The sequence below is a fragment of the Acipenser ruthenus genome, chromosome 57 (genome assembly GCF_902713425.1).
Source record: "Acipenser ruthenus chromosome 57, fAciRut3.2 maternal haplotype, whole genome shotgun sequence".
NCBI lineage: Eukaryota > Metazoa > Chordata > Actinopteri > Acipenseriformes > Acipenseridae > Acipenser > Acipenser ruthenus.
The window spans coordinates 738,537-760,903 of NC_081245.1; the positions used below are offsets into that span (position 1 = coordinate 738,537).

The following is a 22,367-nucleotide window of genomic DNA, read 5'->3' on the forward strand; positions in this document are numbered from 1 at the left end:
TGGCCAGTTGCGAGACTCCTTGCAAGCCGCAGCCCTATGAACTCGACACAACCCCACAACTACCAGTGTCAATCACACACTGTCTGAAATAAACCATCAAGTATCCCACTTACTTCAAATGCAAAAAGGGATTAAATGCATTTTTATTTGCAGCAAAGCGACGTGTAAAAGTCCCTAAATTAAATAGTTATTAGTATGATTTTAACCGAGGCACGTGCCTCGTTGCCTCATGGCTGGCTACGGCCTTGGACAAGTTAAACATCTCTGTGTGTACAGCTGACCCACTCCAGTCTGTCAGAGATCTTAAATGAAACAGAAAAGAGGCTCTTTGTTTCAGAACTCAGTGCAAGTAATAAACGAACACAATGTCTTATAAATCACTAGGAAACAGTTGTTGCCCAAACTAGTTTCACAGCAGTTCATAAAATGCTGTAAAATCCCAGAAAAACAAAGCAAACTTATTTTCAGTGGTTGTTGGCGCATGCCATCTAAATGGAGACGATAAGCGCCCTCTGCCTTTTATATATAGTGTTTTTTCCCTTATATCTTCTCCCATTTCCCTATGTTTTTTTTTTTTTTAAATAGTAATATACATTTCTCTTTCTCCATTCGTTTTTCTGTCCCTTCTGTCTTCAAAATAAGATGTTCTATTTTCTGTAATGAAATGGAGCGTCACTATCAGTGGGCGTGCCTGGTTTGAACCGCCACGTATTATTGGCTGGAGAAACTCTCTACACCCAGTTTGCGAGGCTGATTGGCTGACCTCCGTGTCGAGAGAAAGGGCGGGATCGCGTTGAGAAGAAGCGGTTATGAAACTGGATACCAGAGTTCGCCATGTTGGCTCCTACTGGCGTTGTGTTTTACTTTCGTCTCCCTGCTTTGTGGCGCTCGTACTCGATGAGTTTTGTATTCAAAAGTTGTTGGTCGTGCTGCGAGTCATTGTATTATGCTTGATTTATTAACGGATGTTTCTTTTTTTAAAATCTGAATGGTTTTTAGTTAAAGTGGCGGTTTAGAGATGAAGCAGAAGTCTTGAGATAGACAAAAGAACGAGGGGACAAAAAAAACGTACATCTACTTCAGAGAGAGACAGAGAAGAGGTAAATAAACTACACTGCATTACATATCAATTTGAAAACGGAATGAAGCTTTCATTTTAATTACAGTCGTATTTTTTGATGCGGTTGTTCCAGATGTATGCAGTGCAGGCAGGGTGTTCAAACGTATTTTTACATTTCAACAAAAACAATCCCAAGTAGATTTTTTCCAATTTTTTTTTAGCTACAGGTATGGCCAACAGTGTCGCATCACCTAGAATTTTAGGATTGAGATTACTATAAGAACATAATTTAGATATGTTATTTAACGTCATGTAATCAAATAAACTACAAAATTATATCGCGAAAGTCTGCCGGAAGCCATAGTAGTACAATATTTCATGTTGGATTTACACATTTTTAGATTTCTCAGTTTATTTTCGTTAAATATATAGAAATCTACAAAGCTGTATGTAATTTAATATGTTAAGGTATCATTATTCAGCAGGTTTCATTTGACTTTAGGAAGTAAAATTAGTTACTGTATTAATATAGGTTAACTGTAGGGTTAGCTGGGGCTATTCAACCCTGTTGATATGTTCCATAATAACTTATCATGCATGTAGATATTTGTCTGATATTAAAGGTTTATCTAACGTTACATAATAGAAGAGTCCCCATGTTATTATTATTATTATTATTATTTATTTCTTAGCAGACGCCCTTATCCAGGGCGACTTACAATTGTTACAAGATATCACATTATACATTATTTCACATTATACAGATATCACATTATTTTTACATACAATTACCCATTTATACAGTTGGGTTTTTACTGGAGCAATCTAGGTAAAGTACCTTGCTCAGGGTACAACAGCAGTGTCCCCCACTGGGGATTGAACCCACAACCCTCCGGTCAAGAGTCAAGAGCCCTAACCACTACTCCACACTGCTGCCCATGTTTATTATTATTTGTTTATTTAGCAGACACCTTTATCCAAGGCGACTTACAGAGACTAGGGGGTGTGAACTATGCATCAGCTGCAGAGTCACTTACAACTACGCCTCACCTGAAAGACGGAGCACAAGGAGGTTAAGTGATTTGCTCAGGGTCACACACAGTGAGTCAGTGGTTGAGGTGGGATTTGAACCGGGGACCTCCTGGTTACAAGCCCTTTTCTTTAACCACTGGATCACACAGCCTCTGTTTAGGGGTGGAGTAGCCCCACATGCAAGTCTTTTGCAAGTTGCTTCAGTCTGTTGCAGGACACAGAGGAATTCATATTACAAAGGTGCAGTAGATATCAAGAACATTCCAAATAAGGCTTGATGTGTGATTTTAAATACTATTGGATTAATACATGATATAGTTTACTAAAGTTGTGATTTGTGTGCAAATTCAAATGAAAGCAATTTATATGCAATCTGAAATGACAGATTGTGGGAAAGTAAGGTTGGCAGGGATGGGGTTAATTCTGTCCCTGCCTTACATTCCCCACACTTTTGCCCTGCCACAACAAACTAAAAGTCTTGTCTCCTTTTCTTCAGTGAGAACGGATCAGCCTCACTCAAGGGAAGTTTCTGAGATGGAAGCAGCTCACATCAGTCCAGAGCTTCCTGTTCGATGGGTTGTTTCTGCAGACAGGACTGTTGAGATCAAGGAGGAAGTGACTGAGCTGGGGTGTGACCAGGCCAATGAGCGGATCCTGCAGGAGGAAACGCCACCTTCTAGCTTCACTGAGAGAGGTGAGTGAAACTGGAATGCAGATCTATAGAGGGGGGCTTTAATGAAAGAGGGGAAGAAAGCCTGTGGAATACACTGTGTTAGGGAGTCATTCGTTTCTGTTTGGATTCTTCACTGGACTTCAGAAGAAAGCTGTGTACAATCCCCAACACTAATTTTAGTTCTCCCTTCTCTGAAACCTGCTTGAAACACCGTTACTATATGACAGTGCTATTGATGACCCAGTTTACATGGAAACAGCATTTCTTTCTCTAAAATTGTTCAAACTGGAACTATTGAACACATGAAACTGGATTGTTTTTATGATCAGACTAACAGGTTTTAAGGTTTGCAGGATCAAAAGTACACGTCAATATCCTGAAACATGTTTTCTTGCTTAAAAAATGTACAGACAAGTTTTTCATTATGTTAAATGTCTATTATTTGAATAGGTCTTCAGGGTACAACTGACTGAATTATTAGACACAAAGTTACATAAAACATTTATCTAAATATTTCTTAAAATAATTTCTCCAGGTAGATACCCGTGTTAAGACCGCACACATCAGCTCAATATTGTACAGCAACTGATATTAGGCATTTAGTTTTGGACTGTACCTTTCTAGTTGCTGTGAAAATGTCATAAACAAACAATCACAGGCAGATCTGCATGGTTCTTCTTCACAATGATATAATGGGCAATTTTTAGCTGTGCTGAGTCTTGTGTCCTGTGCTGTCCTGACTGTGCTGAGTCTCGTGTCCTATGCTGTCCTGGCTGTGCTGAGTCTCGTGTCCTATGCTGTCCTGGCTGTGCTGAGTCTTGTGTCCTGTGCTGTCCTGACTGTGCTGAGTCTCGTGTCCTGTGCTGTCCTGACTGTGCTGAGTCTCGTGTCCTGGGCTGTTCTGACTGTGCTGAGTCTTGTGTCCTGTGCTGTCCTGGCTGTGCTGAGTCTTGTGTCCTGTGCTGTCCTGGCTGTGCTGAGTCTTGTGTCCTGTGCTGTCCTGACTGTGCTGAGTCTTGTGTCCTGTGCTGTCCTGACTGTGCTGAGTCTTGTGTCCTGTGGCAGTGCCCTGGCTCTCTCTCTCTCTCGTCTGGTGTAGGTCATGCAGACTCTGCCAGAGTCCTGACTCAAATCCATATCTTTGAACAGGTGCTTTTATTTCTGTAACTGAATTTAATTTTCATTAATTAGGCAATTGATCATCAATTTACTTTTACATAAACGAGCATTCAATAACAGTCACGTGCAGCTATAAACAATAGCATTTGAAATTGGAGATGGAAACTTTAAATGCAGTGCTGAAAAGTAAACTTATGAGGAACTGGGGCTGTAATGTTTAGAAACACAGGACTGGGAAACTTCCACAAGTATAGGTTAACAGAAACTTATTCTGATCTGACAGAATTCCTGTTGTGCTCTAAGTGTGGCCTGTAGTAATTCACTCCTAGTTTACTGTGAAACCTTACTGGACCTTGCAGAATCATACCAGACCCAAAATCACATACATTCAAATAATGTTTTATATAATGTTTAAAGTAAGTTTAATTTATTTATTGTCTTAGAATTGCAGGATTTATTTAACAGTATGAATCCGTATTCTCTCTAAATAGTAAATCCGCTAAATAACAAATGGCTTTTTTAGCAAGGATTTGTACTGGTGGTGGGAATATGATACATTACACAGTACACCAGGATACTAAAAAAAGGTCTAATTATTTTAGTGCAAACTGTGCTGTGTGAAAAAACAGCTTGACTTTCTGTTACTTGAACATGGAGTCACATGGTGTGTATTTCACTATCAGCACACATCTCCTGATATTGAGATGAAGCAGACCAGGGGCAATGAAATTCATTTTCTATCATTCATTTGTTTGTAAACTTTCTTATATTCTTATGTATATTGTAAAAGGTACAGCCAGGGGCCCACCAAAGCTCTGAGACTGATGATGATTATTAATATTTTATTATTATTTATTTCTTAGCTGATGCCCTTATCCAGGGCGACTTGCAATTGTTACAAGATTTTTTTACATACAATTACCCATTTATACAGTTGGGTTTTTACTGGAGTAATCTAGGTAAAGTACCTTGCTCAAGGGTACAGCAGCAGTATCCCCCATCGGGGATTGAACCCACAACCCTCCGGTCAAGAGTCCAGAGCCCTAACCACTACTCCACACTGCTGCCCTGGATTTAATAACTATATGATATAGGTACATGTCTGAACTGATCTTTTGGATTCTTTCTTGAGCAGGTTACAGTGAGCACACCAGGTTAGAATGCAACAAAAAACAGAAAAAAAACATTTTCTTTGTGGTCAGCACTAATGTTTATATGGTGTACCACAATTGGTATCTGTGAAAAGCTGGCTTTAGTGGTTATGTCAGACCAGAAAGGAGTACACAGACAGACAGTAGTTGCAGTGAATCTGAGACGCTGCGGCGCTCAGTGTTTTATTAACACACAGAAAATAAAAAGGTTGAACGAAACAGAAGACAGGACACGGCACTTGCGCCAAAATAAATAGACAAACAAAACCGACTCACACTTAACAAACGATGGACAGACAGACACACAAACACGGTGAGCAAAAATAAACGAACAAGTATCGTGCTGGTCCTACCAGCACGCAATAGCAATTATTTCTTACTTTACTTTCCTTTCTCTCCACACCCGTTCTCCACTCACCTACACACAAACCCGAGTGAGTGAAACGTGCATCTATATATACTGTTGTGCCGGGATTCAATTACCAATTAATTATTCACTTGAATCCCAGCACGTCAACTAAATCTGTGCAACCCCGTGCTCACATATTATTAAATACTTTAAATGCATGTGAAGTGAAGTGCAATCCCCGTGCTTAAATACAATTATACATTTTAAACACTTGTGCTGCACACATCCATTTATATCGCGTGCAGCCACATCTACACACCAACATTAACACACCACACGCAACATATAACACAGAAATGCACACAGGGGCGGGGCACATTGCCACAGTATCACATGTGAAATTTTTTTTTTTTTTTTTTTTCAGGTACAGATATGGAGCTTTCTGAACTGGAACCTGTCCCCATTAAAGAGGAGAGTCCTGTACTTGAACCTGTCCCTGTTAAACCAGAAGCAGTCAAGCTTGAGGCTTTATTAAATGAAGGAGAGACATCTCATGACTTGTATAGTAATGGAGAGGATGGGGCTGAGCTGGGTTCCATTCAGAGGAAACGACGCATCTCCCAGCTGGAGGCTATCCAAACACATCCTTCATCACAACAGCAACCACCCTGTGTGACAGCAAGGTTAAAAAAAAGACACCAGCAAACTCACCCAGCAGAGAAATCACACCACTGTAACGAATGTGAGAAGAGCTTCAGTGGATTAGGAAAACTTAAAGTACACCAGCGAACTCACACAGGAGAGAAACCTCACCACTGCATTGAATGTGGAAAGAGCTTCACTCAGTTAGGAAACCTTAAACAACACCAGCGAGTTCACACAGGAGAGAAACCACACCAGTGTAATGAATGTGGGAAGAGGTTCTCTCAATTAGTAACCCTTCAACAACACCAGCGAATTCACACAGGAGAGAAGCCACACCAGTGTAATGAATGTGGGAAAAGCTTCACTCGATTAGACAGACTTAAATCACACCAGCTAATTCACACAGTAGTGAAACACTACCTACTGTGCTGAATATGGGCAAAGGCACGCCTTAAAAACCACCAGGAGATACCTGATTTCATTTCATTCAGGATGTAGAAATACTGTTTAATGAGACATAAGAAAGTTTACAAACAAGAGGAGGCCATTCAGCCCATCTTGCTCGTTTGTTTGTTAGTAGCTTATTGAGACCATAATATAATGTACAGAAATTATATAAACTAGTTTTTGAGAAGTGGAAATTGAAGACAAAGAACAAAGCATACCGTCTCAGTATGCTTTGTTTAAAACATGAAGGTCTCAGCAAGAGATCTTCATGTTTTGAACAAAGCATACTGAGATGGTATCTGAATATGCTGGTGCTTAAATTCAGACCCTTGTTACAGCCTGTAAAAAGGGGTGGTGGGTATCCACTGACAGATGAGAGACGCAGGAATTGACTTTGCAACACCACACAGTTTGTGATCAACTAGCCCCTCTTCATTCATTACAAAATGATTTCACTAAAGCAATGCCACCAGCTTATTCAGCTCTACTAAATACAGATAAAGCACAAATACATCACTCCCAAATGCTTGCTCTCCTGGACAGAGTACTCTTTGTAATTCCTCCTTTCCTTGAGTAAATAATATTAAACATCCTACAGTAGGTTTTATTTATGGTGTTGATATCCTTATACCAGCTTTTTAAAAGTTGCAACAAACAAAAAAATTAAATTGTGTGCAATTATTTAATGGTACATATGCGTAAACCACCAGAAACTACCAGTTGCCTTTATCAAGTCAGTATTTACCTAATACCGTTACCTAAAAATAACGAAGTTCTAGGTAAACCTTGTAAATAAAGTTTTTTTTTTTTAGCAGAATAATATCTTAACAGAAATCCAATCTGGATTTCTGCCGAAACATAGTGTGTAAAAAAAACTACTCCAACTGGGATTAAGTAATAGAGCAGTGGATTGGTTTAAGAACTGTTTAATAGATCGGACACAAGTTATTAAAGCTGATGGTATTACTTCCAATTCTGAACCTCTGATTATGGTGGTACCTCAGGGTTCTGTCCTTGGCTCAGTCCTTTATACTCTCTATGTCTAATGATCTAGAAACAAACTTGGATGATACTAACACTAACATGCATTTCTATGCTGATGATTCTAGTCTATATTCGGCAGGACACTCCATACTGGAGGTCAAAAGGGATCTGCAGACTGCATTTGACTTCGTACAGAAAAAAAATCTCATGATAGATTGTTACTTAATGTATCTAAGACGCAAGCTATGTTATTCTGTTCTAATAGAAAGCAGTATACAAATCCATCTTGGACTGTTGTTACTTAGACATATGGATTAATGAGCATCTGACATCTAATCATCATATTGACAAACTGATTTCAAAAGGTAAGACCTAAATTAGACTTCCTTTTTAGAAATGGGAAGATCTTTTCTCAGTCTAGCAGATCAAAATTGGTGACTACTACTATTCTCCCTGTCCTTGATCATGGTGATTACATTTACTAGTGTACATCTACTCAGAGTTTACGTAAACTAGATGTATTTTACAATGCATGCTGCAGATTTCTATTAGAATGTCCCACCTTGACACATCATTGCAACATGTATGTAAAATTAAGCTGGTTTTCACTTGCAGACCGAAGGCTATGTCATTGGTACTGTTTTGTGATTACTTTCTAAAGGACAGGTGCCTGGTTATTTAACTGCTCTGGTTAATAGGCATGATACCAACTATAATCTGCCTTCCTGTGATTCTGCCAGCCTGGTCGTTCCAAGGGTTGGCACATGTTTGGGTAAAATGTCTTCTGCCTATCGGCTTCCAAAATTTTCATCTCTTTTAACCATGATATAAGTGGTAAATTTGATAGTCTCTCGTAAATGATCTCTGTAAGTTGTTCAGGGCCTCATGTAAATGTTTTGATCCTGATTTAAGGATCCGTACATGTTTGGGTGAATGTCCTTTGCTTTGACTCCTAAAATGATGAAGTCAGTCCCACACATGATATTGTGTTGTTTATTGTGTATGTTTGTTGACAGGACCCTCTTATAAATGAGATCTAGGTCTCAATGTGTTAAATGTCTGTATAAATAAATAGAATGAACTGGTGTTGAAGCTTTCCTTTCTTCACAGGGTTATAGCTGAGAGGAAGGTACCTGGTGTAGTAACATAGGTCCCTAAATAAACTGTTTAGACAAACTAACATTGCTTTATGAAACTAACCTGTCATTGGGACAACAATATTGTATGCTGTGTGTGTGAAACTGGAACGTTTTCTAGCGAGATCATCCTTATCATTGCCTGATGCAGAGAAGCTAATACATGCCTTCATCTCATCTAGATTGGACTATTGGAATTCTTTGCTTGCTGGAGTTTCTAAGAAATCAATTCAAAGGCTGCAGTATGTACAAAATAGTGCTGCACGAGTGCTGACAAAAACAAGAAAGCACAACCATATACTCACCAATCTTAGATATGTAGCCTATATTAATTATTGTCAAACATTGCAATTGGAACTTTTTAACCTTAAGAATATATTATAAAAATGATTGCAGCACAAGAATATATTTTGATTTTTTATTAGTCGTCACCCTGGTTTTCGCCCCAATTTGGAATGCCCGATTGTTATTTGTATCCCGGTTCACCGCTGCAACCCCCTGGCGACTCGGGGAAACGGAGGCTGGAACACGCGTCCTCCGAAACATGCTCCTGCTAATCTGTCGTTTTTCACACTGCGGATCCACAGCCACCAGACCTATTGTGCCGGAGGACAACACAGATCTGATGGCTCCACTGCAGAACCGCAGGCGCCCTATCGGCCACGGTGAACCGTGGATTCCCCTGTCGACCTAAGTCCTCCCTACTCGGCCAATTGTGCGCCGCCCTCTAGGAACCCCCTGTCACGGTCAGCAGTGACATAGCCTGGATTCGAACCAGCGATCTCCAGGCTATAGGGCGCATCCTACACTCCACAGGGAGCGCCTTTACTGGATGTGCCACTTGGGAGCCCCTTAATTGTTTTGATATATAGTGTGGCAGAGGTCCTGCACACTATGAAATGTGTGTTTTGTGGTTGCCTATGCACAGCCACAGGTGAATGTAATTGTTAAATTGGTATGGTGCGATTGTTTTATTGAAAGGTGTGGAATGATTGGTTGCCAATTACCACTGGTCACACCCTATAAAAGAACAAAGGAATGAATGTTGAGAGAGAGAGAGAAAAGTGCACAATTAAAACGGTGCCAAGGCACTTAGCTGCAGCTACTGTGTCTTGGTCGCTATTTCTGAACACAAGCCTTAACACAATATGTGGGCATTTTGATTGCAGATATGGTTGTTTAAGTCAAGTAAAAACTAAACTAAATAATCTATTTTGGATTTTGTTTGTTGAAATCTAAAATTACGTTTGAATTTCAGGGCAGCAGTGTGGAGTAGTGGTCAGGGCTCTGGACTCTTGACCGGAGGGTCGTGGGTTCAATCCCAGGTGGAGGACACTGCTGCTGTACCCTTGAGCAAGGTACTTTACCTAGATTGCTCCAGTAAAAACCCAACTGTATAAATGGGGAATTGTATGTAAAAATAATGTGATATCTGAATAATGTATAATGTGATATCTTGTAACAATTGTAAGTCGCCCTGGATAAGGGCGTCTGCTAAGAAATAAATAATAACTAGTGTTACCGGATTTCCAGAGTGAAAAAAGGACATTGTTTTCTTCAAATAGCAACTCTGAAGCAGTTAAAATAATGCTATATAATAACAAATAACAATCACAATTAACCAAAAGTAAAATACTGCAGATCATAACAATGCATTGCTTTCTATGCTACTGTCATCAGACCAAAACATACATTACATAGAAAAAGCCACTTTAAAAACATTAGACCAGCTATTACCATTTAAGCATGAGAGAGAGAGAGAGAGAGAGAGAGAGAGAGAGAGAATCAGTTTTATAAAAGCACAAGTGGGACTGAAGGCTGGTGGCACTACCAACATAAAATAAAAATAAACTAGACATGGTCCGAGAAGTTAAACAGAATATTAATGATTTAAACTATAATCCAAAAGCTTGACTATTTTATTTTTGAATGCTGTTAACACAACCTAATAAAATTTGCTGTTATCTTGCTGAGCACAATGCTACAGTTTTGTACTTCAAGCAACAACGTATGTGAATACAATAGCAAAACCGGGACGGTTAACACGTTCACTGTTTCTGGCTGGGACAAAATATTTAAACTGACAACTGGGCCAATCCCAGTTTCCCCGGGACGTCTGGTAGCCCTAGTTTCAACACCCTATCTACACTGCAGCTATGGTTTTACAACAGCATCAAAGTGCGTTCCTGTAGACAGTGGCAGCGCCAGGCCCTCCACAGTGAGGGAGCTGAAGGAGGCTACACTCCACTGTGCGGGAGGGTATAATGGCAGGTATAATGTGGGCAGGTATAAAGGCATGTCATATACAGACAGGCTAAAAGAATTGAATCTATTCAGCCTTGAACAAAGAAGACTACGCGGTGATCTGATTCAAGCATTCAAAATCCTAAAAGGTATAGACAATGTCGACCCAGGGGTCTTTTTTGACCTGATAAAAGAAACAAGGACCAGGGGTCACAAATGGAGATTAGATAAAGGGGCATTCAGGGGCACTGGAATGCAAAGCTCATTGAGCAGGCGCAGCACAAACCAGAGAGACGAAACTGGCGCCATTTCGGATCCACAACACAGTAGCAGCCAACATGGCTATCCCAGCATCCAGATTCATGACCTCCTCTTCCCATCGCGATCCCGCCCTTATTCGACAGTGAGGCCAGCCAATCAGGCTCGCAAGGTTTGGGTTTAGAGTGTTCCTGCAGCCAATAATACGTGACGATTCCAATCGGGAACGCCCACTAGAAGTGACGCTATCACTTCGTTACAGGAAATTGAAACGCTTGCTTTGTTTATGCTGGGGAGAGAGAGGAGAGACGAGTACGGCGACTTCTGATTTTACAACATTTAATCACCTTCTGTTTAAAGTATTACGTTGGGTTAATGATTTCTATATTTTTGTTCGTTTATTACCTGCACTGACTTGTGAAACTCAGACCATTTTCTGTTTTATTTAAGAATTCAGACAGACTGGAGCGTGAACGTTACTCCTTGCAAAAGTAAAACGAGTCTGCTGTTTGTTTTCTTTCGTTATCACGCAAAAAGAAGTGCTGGTTTTATATAAATGTTAATTATCAAGTAAAAAAAAAATTCTGCTACACGAGTGTCAAACTGAAACCAGTGAAGATGGACGTCAGTGTCTCCGTGTCGTTCTTTCAAGACGAGCTCGCCTCTACCATCGAGCACGCAGTGAAAGCGGCTGTAGACACCGTCTTGTGCCAAATCACAAAAGTTGTCGGCGGCAGATTCACTGAATTCCGAATGGAAATGGCTGGAAAGGAGAAAGAGAATGAAAGTCTGAAGCTGAGATTGGAAATATCAGAGAGCGAGTTGAAAGCAGTGCGGGAATGCATGAACGCTGCAGATGCAGACATTAAACAACCTCTCAGAAACATGAACCCCGACTGCAATGAACAAGACTTTCAGAGGAACGAGAACCAGGGGTTATTTCAAGGTAAGATTGATCTTTTTGATGGTATAGCTTGGTCATTCCAAGTAAACAGTTTAGTAAATTTAACAAACCTATAGTCCCATTGAGACTTTAACAAACCATATTGCAGAGTGTTAGGGTTAATGATTTGTGACCTTTGATATCAATCTACAGCAGCAAATTGGGTTTTCATGTTTAATTAAACTGTTTGCCTACAAATATATTTTTAGATAAATGGTTGATTTTTAAGTCTGGGCGACTTTGTCTTGTCTTTTTGGGTTCCTGATGCCGATGGACACAACCCACCGCAACAATACTCTAGTATTTTTAAACACAGCAATACCTGTATGTGTATTTGTCAAACACTGCACTTTGTGTCTTAAGTTTGATACTTAAAATCCAACAAACAAAACCTAACTCCTTCTGGGAGCGCTAACTAAACGATATAGAGTCCCCTTCTAACTGTCAGTTGGATAACGTGCTTGCTGACAAAATACAAACATGCACAATAATAAAGTTACAAAAACACAGATTCAAGATCAGTGATTCAATAATACAGTCTCTTTGTCAGGAGTCGGTTCTATACAGCCCTGGGTTCAATAAGCAGCGCGCTGTCTCGTGGCGCCCCGTAAGATATGTTAGGAGTTATTGAACAGTGTGTTTGGAGTGAGCAGTTTCACAACAGCAGGCAAGAAATAGCTGTGTATTAAAACAGTTGTGTTAAGCGAGTTGCAATTGTGTGTGTGTGTGTGTAATATATATATATATATATATATATATATATATATATATATATATTATATATATTGCACACACACATGTGTGTGTGTGTAATATATGTTATTATTTGTTTATTTAGCAGACGCCTTTATCCAAGGCGACTTACAGAGACTAGGGTGTGTGAACTATGCATCAGATGCAGAATCACTTACAATTACATCTCACCCGAAAGACGGAGCACAAGGAGGTTAAGTGACTTGCTCAGGGTCACGCAATGAGTCAGTGGCTGAGGTAGGATTTGAACCGGGGACCTCCTGGTTACAAGCCCTTTTCTTTAACCACTGGACCACACAGCCTCCTATGTGTGTGTATAATTATATATACAGCTCTGGAAAAAATTAAGAGACCACTGCAAAATTATCAGTTTCTCTGGTTTTACTATTTATAGGTATGTGTTTGGGTAAAATGAACATTTTTGTTTTATTCTATAAACTACTGACAACATTTCTCCCAAATTCCAAATAAAAATATTGTCATTTAGAGCATTTATTTGCAGAAAATGACAACTGGTCAAAATAACAAAAAAGATGCAGTGTTGTCAGACCTCGAATAATGCAAAGAAAATAAGTTCATATTCATTTTTAAACACAATACTAATGTTTTAACTTAGGAAGTGTTCAGAAATCAATATTTGGTGGAATAACCCTGATTTTCAATCACAGCTTTCATGCGTCTTGGCATGCTCTCCACCAGTCTTTCACATTGATGTTGGGTGACTTTATGCCACTCCTGGCGCAAAAATTCAAGCATCTCGGCTTTGTTTGATGGCTTGTGACCATCCATCTTCCTCTTGATCACATTCCAGAGGTTTTCAATGGGGTTCAGGTCTGGAGATTGGGCTGGCCATGACAGGGTCTTGATCTGGTGGTCCTCCATCCACACCTTGATTGACCTGGCTGTGTGGCATGGAGCATTGTCCTGCTGGAAAAAAACAATCCTCAGAGTTGGGGAACATTGTCAGAGCAGAAGGAAGCAAGTTTTCTTCCAGGACAACCTTGTACTTGGCTTGATTCATGCGTCCTTCACAAAGACAAATCTGCCCGATTCCAGCCTTGCTGAAGCACCCCCAGATCATCACCGATCCTCCACCACATTTCACAGTGGGTGCGAGACACTGTGGCTTGTAGGCCTCTCCAGGTCTCCGTCTAACCATTAGACGACCAGGTGTTGGGCAAAGCTGAAAATTGGACTCATCTGGGGGTGCTTCAGCAATGCTGGAATCGGGCAGATTTGTCTTTGTGAAGGACGCATGAATCAAGCCAAGTATAAGGTTGTCCTGGAAGAAAACTTGCTTCCTTCTGCTCTGATAATGTTCCCCAACTCTGAGGATTGGTTTTTCCAGCAGGACAATGCTCCATGCCACACAGCCAGGTCAATCAAGGTGTGGATGGAGGACCACCAGATCAAGGTGAAAACCTCTGGAATGTGATCAAGAGGATGATGGATGGTCACAAGCCATCAAACAAAGCCGAGCTGCTTGAATTTTTGCGCCAGGAGTGGCATAAAGTCACCCAACATCAATGTGAAAGACTGGTGGAGAGCATGCCAAGACGCATGAAAGCTGTGCTTGAAAATCAGGGTTATTCCACCAAATATTGATTTCTGAACTCTTCCTAAGTTAAAACATTAGTATTGTGTTGTTTAAAAATGAATATGAACTTATTTTCTTTGCATTATTCGAGGTCTGACAACACTGCATCTTTTTTGTTATTTTGACCAGTTGTCATTTTCTGCAAATAAATGCTCTAAATGACAATATTTTTATTTGGAATTTGGGAGAAATGTTGTCAGTAGTTTATAGAATAAAACAAAAATGTTCATTTTACCCAAACACATACCTATAAATAGTAAAACCAGAGAAACTGATAATTTTGCAGTGGTCTCTTAATTTTTTCCAGAGCTGTATATATAATTATACACACACATAGGAGGCTGTGTGGTCCAGTGGTTAAAGAAAAGGGCTTGTAACCAGGAGGTCCCCGGTTCAAATCCCACCTCATCCACTGACTCATTGTGTGACCCTGAGCAAGTCACTTCACCTCCTTGTGCTCCGTCTTTCGGGTGAGATGTAGTTGTAAGTGACTCTGCAGCTGATGCATAGTTCACACACCCTAGTCTCTGTAAGTCACCTTGGATAAAGGCGTCTGCTAAATAAACTAATAATAACATATATTACACACACACACATGTGTGTGTGCAATATATGTTTATATATGTATATATATATATATATATAATTACTACTACTGTATTTAATTAAATATAATTAGTTTTAAATATAATTACTATTACTGTATTTAATTAAATATAATTACTACTACTTATTTTTGTAATGACAGTTACTGACACCTTTTTTTTTTGTGGTTTAGCATCTTGAGGTGCAAGTCATATTTATCAAGTTATAAAGAGTCCATGTTTCCTTTTATAAATACAATCGTATATCATAAAATACCAAAATCAGTTTTAAAAAGCCAAAAATGACAACAAAAATATTACTCATCACACATGTGTTGGTCGTGCAAATCCATTTTTGAAAAAAAATCAATTTTCAGGCACTGCACTCATAATGCAAGCCGGCAATTTTATTGACTTGCTCAACGTTTCTGTTGCATGTTAATAAACGTACCTAGTGTATATACGTACAATCCATGGCCTTAATACATCAAAATCTTGGAAAGGAAAGCATGTTATGTTTTGGAAATGATTTAAACGTGCAGTATTAACAGCGTTGTGGGCCTGTAGTATTCGATAAAAGCAGATTTTAAAAGCATTTCTAATATATTGTAACGTACTATTGCAACAAAAAAAAAAACAACCTTGATCAGAATATTAAATATATTGTGATATATATCGGATATCGTCCTGAACATCTAAAATATCATGATATATTTTTTGAGGTATATCGCCCACCATCTTTAGTTTTGTTACGGTATTTTAAAAGAGACTTTAATTTGAATTTTAGATGCATACCCTGAAAAAGCGTCATCCATTTAGATTTTAGAATATTTTTTGTAATGAAAAGTGTAAGGGTCAGTTGTACAGAAAATGCTTTTAAAATTCCAGTCTAACACATACAAATAAATGAGAGGTTTACTTTGATACAATCCCTAAGTCAAGGCAAATAACACAGCAGGTTGATAGGAGTTGTAATAAATATTGTATTTAATAACACAAAATATAAAACATGGAAATAATGGGATGAAATGTTCTTTATTTTTTTTAATTTCCAAAAATAATTTCAGCTTCAATTTGAGGCATTGATCACCCCTCTACCACAGATACTTCAGAAGCAATGTTGGATCCAGCCTCATTCCCAGCTCCCCATCCTGTAGTGTCTAGAGGTCATCATTTCTATTGGCCAGGAGCCCAGTGAGCTCAAGCAGACACCTGCAGGGCTGGCCTTTGTCTTCCTGGTAGCTCGCTGTCCACTTCCACTGTCAAGCTCCTGGGTGTGAATTCATTTGGTTGTGTTATTAGAAGACATATTGTCCCTAGCTATTGTGGGGTTTGCTGCAGTGAGGGCAAATTCTGACAAGGGGCTGGCTTTGTAGAGGAACCTGGCTAGTAAGTAAGAGTTTTATAATGTTGTACAATTTTCTTTCTCACAGATCCCAAAGAGAGTTGTGCTTTACCTAAACCTGAAGCGCCAAGAATAGAAGCAGTTTACACACAAGAGGAGCCCTTTGACCAGGAGTGGTGTGCAAGTCTAAAGCAGGTTACAGAGCCGACATCTTTTAAAGATGAAGAGGTTCCTCAACTGGAGTGTGTTACTATTAAAGAGGAATTCTATGAACAGGAATGTGTCCCCATCGCAGAGGAAGTTCCTACTGAAAATAATGTCTGTACACTTGAGGAGAACAACCAGCTGGGATCCAGCCTGTGTGATGATTGTCCACCTGAATGTGAACTGGGATTTAGAGGTAATTATACAAAACAAGAAACATTGAGCTGCCTGTTAGTTACTAGACTGTAGAAGTGTGCTGAAGATTTCTTTTGGTAATTCCAGCTTAATTTAACCTAACCACTATGTCAGTGGCTTGCAAGTTGCAACATAACTATCCTTGCTGCTGTGACCCTGCTAGATGTGCACCCACTACCATGCCTCTTTCAAATGCTGTTAGATCTTTGCCTTTCCCTGTTTCTGGTAGACTGTTTGCAGTTGTGCTGCTCCCACAGCTTTATAATATTATTGAAATTGAATTTCCCTGAAATGTTTCTAGCATATGATTCAATTGCTTATAAACAGTGCATCGTACAGTTTTATTAAAAGTTTGGTATACCAGCGATATTTCACTTTTCTTTATTTTAAGCTTGTATCTCATCTATATCCATGTCTGGGGCAGACGAGAATGGTTTCGGATCGCTTTCTTCACCAGAATGAATTTCTGAAACCATCTCATCTCGGGCGCATCCATCTTTGTTTTGGTGTGCTTCAAACATGGACAGCTTCAAAAGTTCAAATGTGAACACACGTCATTTCCACTTCCAGGTCATAAGTGAATCCCTTAATAGTATACGGAAGACTGATCTGAGCGTGTTGATGCGATAATGATTATTGCAGCGCCTGAACAAAAACACGGGCGTTCCAGTAATCTACAGGACGGGCGTTCTGGGGTTTAGAGGGTTAATAATCAAAGTGATATTCTCAAGCATTTGTCCTTATTGGCACCCATTATATTCAACCTGGCAAATCTCAATGTGATGATAATAAAAGGAGGCTGGTATTAACAGGAGTGATATTAAGCAGGTTTGACTGTATTCTCATCAGAGTTCACTCTAGGAGTTGGTCATGGTTATGAGGGGAACCCTGCAGAAGAGTGAATGTGTAAGAATGCTGTACAATAACCTTTGTCTCCTCTTTTTTTTTTTTGTTTTTTCTCTGGCTGCTAAAGGAAATCACAAAGGAGAGAAACCTTATCACTGTACTGAGTGTGGGAAGAGCTTCACGCAGTTACAGTACCTTAAAAGACACCAGCATGTTCACACAGGAGAGAAACCTTATCGCTGCTCTGAGTGTGGGAGGAGTTTCACGCTGTTACAAAATCTTAAAAGACACCAGCGCGTTCACACAGGAGAGAAACCTTATCACTGCTCTGTGTGTGGGAAGAGATTCACACAGTTAGGACATCTTCAATCACACCAGCGCATTCACACAGGAGAGAAACCTTATCACTGCACAGAGTGTGCGAGGAGTTTCACGCTGTTACAGAATCTTAAAAGACACCAGTGCAGTCACACAGGAGAGAAGCCTTATCACTGTACTCAATGCGAGAAGAGTTTCACATATTTAAGTTCCTTGAAAATGCACCAGCGGACTCACAAAGAGAAATCTTATCAATGTAGTGAATGTTTGAAGAGATTCTGTCAGTTATCAAACCTTAAAAGACACCAAAAAAATTCACACGAGAGTGAAGCCCTATCCCTGTACTGAATGAGGGAAAAAATGACTGGGTCTTGAAGGACACAAGATAATTTAGAGTTTGAGACTCTTGAAGAGACCTAAACACCAGGAGTACATTTCAGATCAAAAACCTACATTCATGGATGGGACATATGAACTACTACATCTTGTTTGGACCATACATCATCTCGTTAACCATTTAAATTTTGTTGTCACATTAGTATATGAAATACAGTGCTCCCTCGCTATAATGCAGGTCTCGGGACACACACAATATAAGCGTTATAACTGAAGAGCGTTATAAACGAGGGGGAGGGGGAGCAGGGCGCTGCGGGACACAACACACATCTGACTAAAATACAAAATAAAATAACTCCCTCTCTATAATGCACATATAGTGAATAAAGCAGCATGTAATCAACACTATTTTTTACAAAAAGAAAAGGTAACATTCCCACTCGTGGATTATTTTAATTAGCGTTTTTTAAACTATAAATAGCCTGGCTAAACGGTGGTAAGGAGTTCAGTTCGAAGCGACAGACAAGCAAACCAACTGCGAGAAGGAGAGAGCGGGTCGGGCGAGGGGAAGAGGGGACGGGCTCGCCCCAAGCTCGGCTGCAGGAGCGGGGCTGAAGTGTCTCATCTCCCAGAAAAAGCTGCAGCTCCTCTCGCAGCAAAAAAGTAAATACATTAGGAAAGATAACCACGTAATAGGCCTAATATTTATTTAGTTATGAAATGAATGTTGAATAAGACGTCTGTGTTACAAAGTGCCAGCGCAGCTTTTCTTCAGTTCAGATACTGTATCAAAAGGGAGAGCCTGAGAAGTTGTTTACAGTTTGAACAACACTGGTACTGTATTTATTGTAGAAGGATTGCATGAATCACTAGTATTGGGAACTGGGGGACCTGCTATAGGAGCGTTATATCCAAGGCACGTTGTAATCGAGAGCCTTATAGCGAGGGAGCAGTGTAGATTGTTATTGCGTATGCAATATTCCACTTTTCTCTTAGTTTGAACATTAGGATTATTATACGGAACTCCCCAGCTAACAGGGCTTGCACGATTTTTATTGGGTGCAAGGACAGAGTCCCAGCTGTGTCCGGTTTTCAATATCGGAGTTGCACTGAAAAACTAGCCTTGCGTCAGCAAGGTTTTGTCAGAACGTTGTGGAGGTTTCAGAGCGTTCCCTGCTCTTTTTGACCCACCTACCAGTTTACCTGCAATTTTCAATCCGTAGAATGATCGCATCTCGCCGTGTTGGCTCTCTCTGATTCAGGTGTGCTTTGAGTTGTTCTAAATGAGTAGCAGTTGTTGCAATGAGCCGTATTTTTTTTTTTTTTAATTAAGAATAGCCAGGTTTGTGTGAAATGCATTAATGAGGGTAACACTATTCTGTTAAGTTTGTAATTAATGACAGCATATGTGGTTTTGACCCAATCTACTTAAACACAAACATAAGCACGGCTAGAGCTGTTTGAAATTGTGAAACAAACATGACATGACATGACATCTTCTACAGTTTAGAATGCTTGAGGAAAGAAGGAGGGGATACCCTGGAAGAGAGTATGTAGGACCAGAGTGACTTTTCTTGACCAGTCAGATGAACATGTCTTAGAGTTAGCGATCAGAGCTTTACTATTTCAGGAACAAAAAATACTCTACAATTTCTAAAGTATCTGAAATAAAGTATTAAATAAAGAATACTCAGCATAGTATCCTTCTGAAAAAGAAAAATTGCCAAATGATGGCAGCTAAATAATGCACTGAGACTATTAAACATACCACAAATTAACTGTAACTTTACAAGCAGAAACTATTTATTGTTGACCACTTCATAAGACAAAAAACTATGTCAATTATTGCTTTTCGATACATTTTTTTCTAACAATGGAATGACGTGGGGGGGGGGGGGGGGAGGCATTTTCTTTACTTGTAAAACAAAACACAAATTGTCTAACTTCTCTATACAGTATTACATTTCACAGCAGGATGTACTTTAAACAAATAAGAACATAACAAAGTTTACAAACGAGAGGAGGCCATTCAGCTTATTGATCCCAGAATCTCATCAAGCAGCTTCTTGAAGGATCCCAGGGTGTCAGCTTCAACAACATTACTGGGGAGTTGGTTCCAGACCCTCACAATTCTCTGTGTAAAAAAAGTGCCTCCTATTTTCTGTTCTGAATGTCCCTTTATCTAATCTCCCTTTGTGACCCCTGGTCCTTGTTTCTCTTTTCAGGTCAAAGAAGTCCCTTGTGTTGACATTGTCTATACCTTTTAGGATTCTGAATGTTTGAATCAGAATAGAAAATAAATAACCTGTTTTGTTTTCAAATCTTAATAGACTTTTTATGAATTATATTTGGTCTCTTGAAGTCAGTCACGTGGCAATACAAAGTCCACTGTATTTGAATGCAAGAACACCAGCATAGCAACATGTTCTGGGGTTAGGCTTGCCCTCGTCCTTGAGGCTATAGAGCCTGCTACTGAAAACAAACGCTCTCGGACAAAGACCACCCCCCACCCACCCACCAACCCACCACGTAGTCTTAAACGAGTCAGGTGACGGTTTCATTTCACTATTCAGAGTAAAAACAAAAAAAAAATATTTGTGCGTTTTTTATTGGTATTTAATCGTAATGTTTATACTTAAATTGCTTTTGTTATTTATCATCTCTGGATATATATGGATCATATGTTACGTTGATCAGTGTGTGATTAAATACATAACCTTTACAGTAAAAAAAAGCATCAAACATGGTTCTATCTATTTCTCTATCTCTCTATCTCTCTATCTTTACATATATACACTGTAACTGTTATTGTATTTTGAAAAACCCGAACCTAATTTGAATACATATTTTTTTATATATAAATTTAGTCGTTGCCAATTAGTTTTTATTATTTTCTCCCCAATTTGAAATGCCCAATTATTTTTTAGGCTCAGCTCACCGCTACCAAGCGCTGACTCGGGAGGGGCGAAGATGAACACACGCTGTCCTCCGAAGCGTGTGCCGTCAGCCGCCCGCTTCTTTACACACTGCGAACTCGCCGTGCAGCAGCCTCAGAGCTACAGCGTTGGAGGACAACGCAGCTCTGGGCAGCTTACAGGCAAGCCCGCAGGTGCCCGGCCAGACTACAGGGGTCGCTGCTGCACGGTGAGCCGAGAACACCCTGGCCGACCTAACCCTCCCTCCCCACGGGCGACGCTCGGCCAATTGAGCGCCGCCCCTTGGGAGCTCCCGTCCACGGTCGGCTGTGGAATAGCCTGGACTCGAACCAGCGACGTCCAGGCTATAGAGCGCATCCTGCACGCTAGCGAGTGCTTTTACTGGATGCGCCACTCGGGAGCCCCCCCTAATTTGAATACATTTTAACTCATTTTGTCTCGTACTGACACACCAATAGTGCTGGTTGTTTTGACGTGTATTAATAACATTTGTCAGTATACTTTGGGGTGGGGTGGGGCTGGGCTGGGCGGACTGACTTTTTTTTTACAAACTGAACGCAGGCAGCACACACAGAATGCGATTTTCTTATGCATGTTTGGTGTGGGGGAGTAAAATAACCTGATGGATGAGGAAGAGATCCTAGTGTAAAAAAATAACAGAAAGTGGCAGATTAAATAAAACCAAGAAAACAGACGACACGGGGAGTCTAGCCCGAGTTGAGAGTCTGTATATCTGTTTATACTGTAATTTACGGGAAGCACTTGCCATAAATAAATAAACGAATACTAATCCTACTGTCTCTGCATTCACTATTTTATATTTTGTCTTTTTTTCTAGAAGTTTTAGCTCTTGGAATATCTAGACACTTCAGTAATCAGCTTTTCAACATTTACTCTCTTGCTTAAAAACTGTCAGGGTGTGTATTGGAGGGAGGGGCTCGCATCACTGCTTGCTTCTGCTTGCTCACTGTTAAATAATCACCCGCACAGCAAACAAGGCTTAAGCACGCTCTATCTGCGATGAGGGACGGGGGGTAGATGAATCGATGATCAAAGTATTCATCGATTGATGGCAAAATTCACGATTTAATTGCTGAATTTGAATAATCGTTGCAGCAATATTGGTATCTGCCAGTCTTCAATGTATAACTGCATCAGCCTGGTAATGGCTACTTTGGTTAAGAGGGCAAGTAAATATCGTTTTTCCTATGC

The 22,367-nt window shown here is 39.9% G+C and overlaps 2 protein-coding genes across 2 annotated transcripts; both read left to right on the plus strand.

Annotated features, from left to right (window-relative positions):
- The first annotated feature begins 769 nt into the window (after window positions 1–769).
- Window positions 770–7,150, plus strand: LOC131724818 (RB-associated KRAB zinc finger protein-like). Its single transcript, XM_059017646.1, has 3 exons — window positions 770–1,100; window positions 2,589–2,786; window positions 5,809–7,150. The coding sequence occupies exons 2-3, from the start codon at window positions 2,627–2,629 to the stop codon at window positions 6,459–6,461; spliced, it is 813 nt and encodes a 270-aa protein (XP_058873629.1). The 5' UTR covers window positions 770–1,100; window positions 2,589–2,626; the 3' UTR covers window positions 6,462–7,150.
- A 4,156-nt stretch (window positions 7,151–11,306) lies between these two features.
- Window positions 11,307–17,542, plus strand: LOC131724819 (uncharacterized). The gene is made up of 3 exons (XM_059017647.1): window positions 11,307–12,044; window positions 16,409–16,720; window positions 17,111–17,542. Exons 1-3 carry the CDS (start codon window positions 11,717–11,719, stop codon window positions 17,179–17,181), a joined length of 711 nt encoding a protein of 236 aa, XP_058873630.1. The 5' UTR covers window positions 11,307–11,716; the 3' UTR covers window positions 17,182–17,542.
- Window positions 17,543–22,367: the final 4,825 nt, after the last annotated feature.

Coding starts and splice junctions, on each gene's coding strand:
- LOC131724819 (XM_059017647.1), top strand. CDS start 11,717: ATGGACGTCAGTGTCTCCGTGTCGTTCTTTCAAGACGAGCTCGCCTCT. Junction 12,045..16,408: donor GAACCAGGGGTTATTTCAAG/GTAAGATTGATC, acceptor TCTTTCTCACAG/ATCCCAAAGAGAGTTGTGCT. Junction 16,721..17,110: donor ATGTGAACTGGGATTTAGAG/GTAATTATACAA, acceptor CTTTATTTTAAG/CTTGTATCTCATCTATATCC.
- LOC131724818 (XM_059017646.1), top strand. CDS start 2,627: ATGGAAGCAGCTCACATCAGTCCAGAGCTTCCTGTTCGATGGGTTGTT. Junction 2,787..5,808: donor TTCTAGCTTCACTGAGAGAG/GTGAGTGAAACT, acceptor TTTTTTTTTCAG/GTACAGATATGGAGCTTTCT.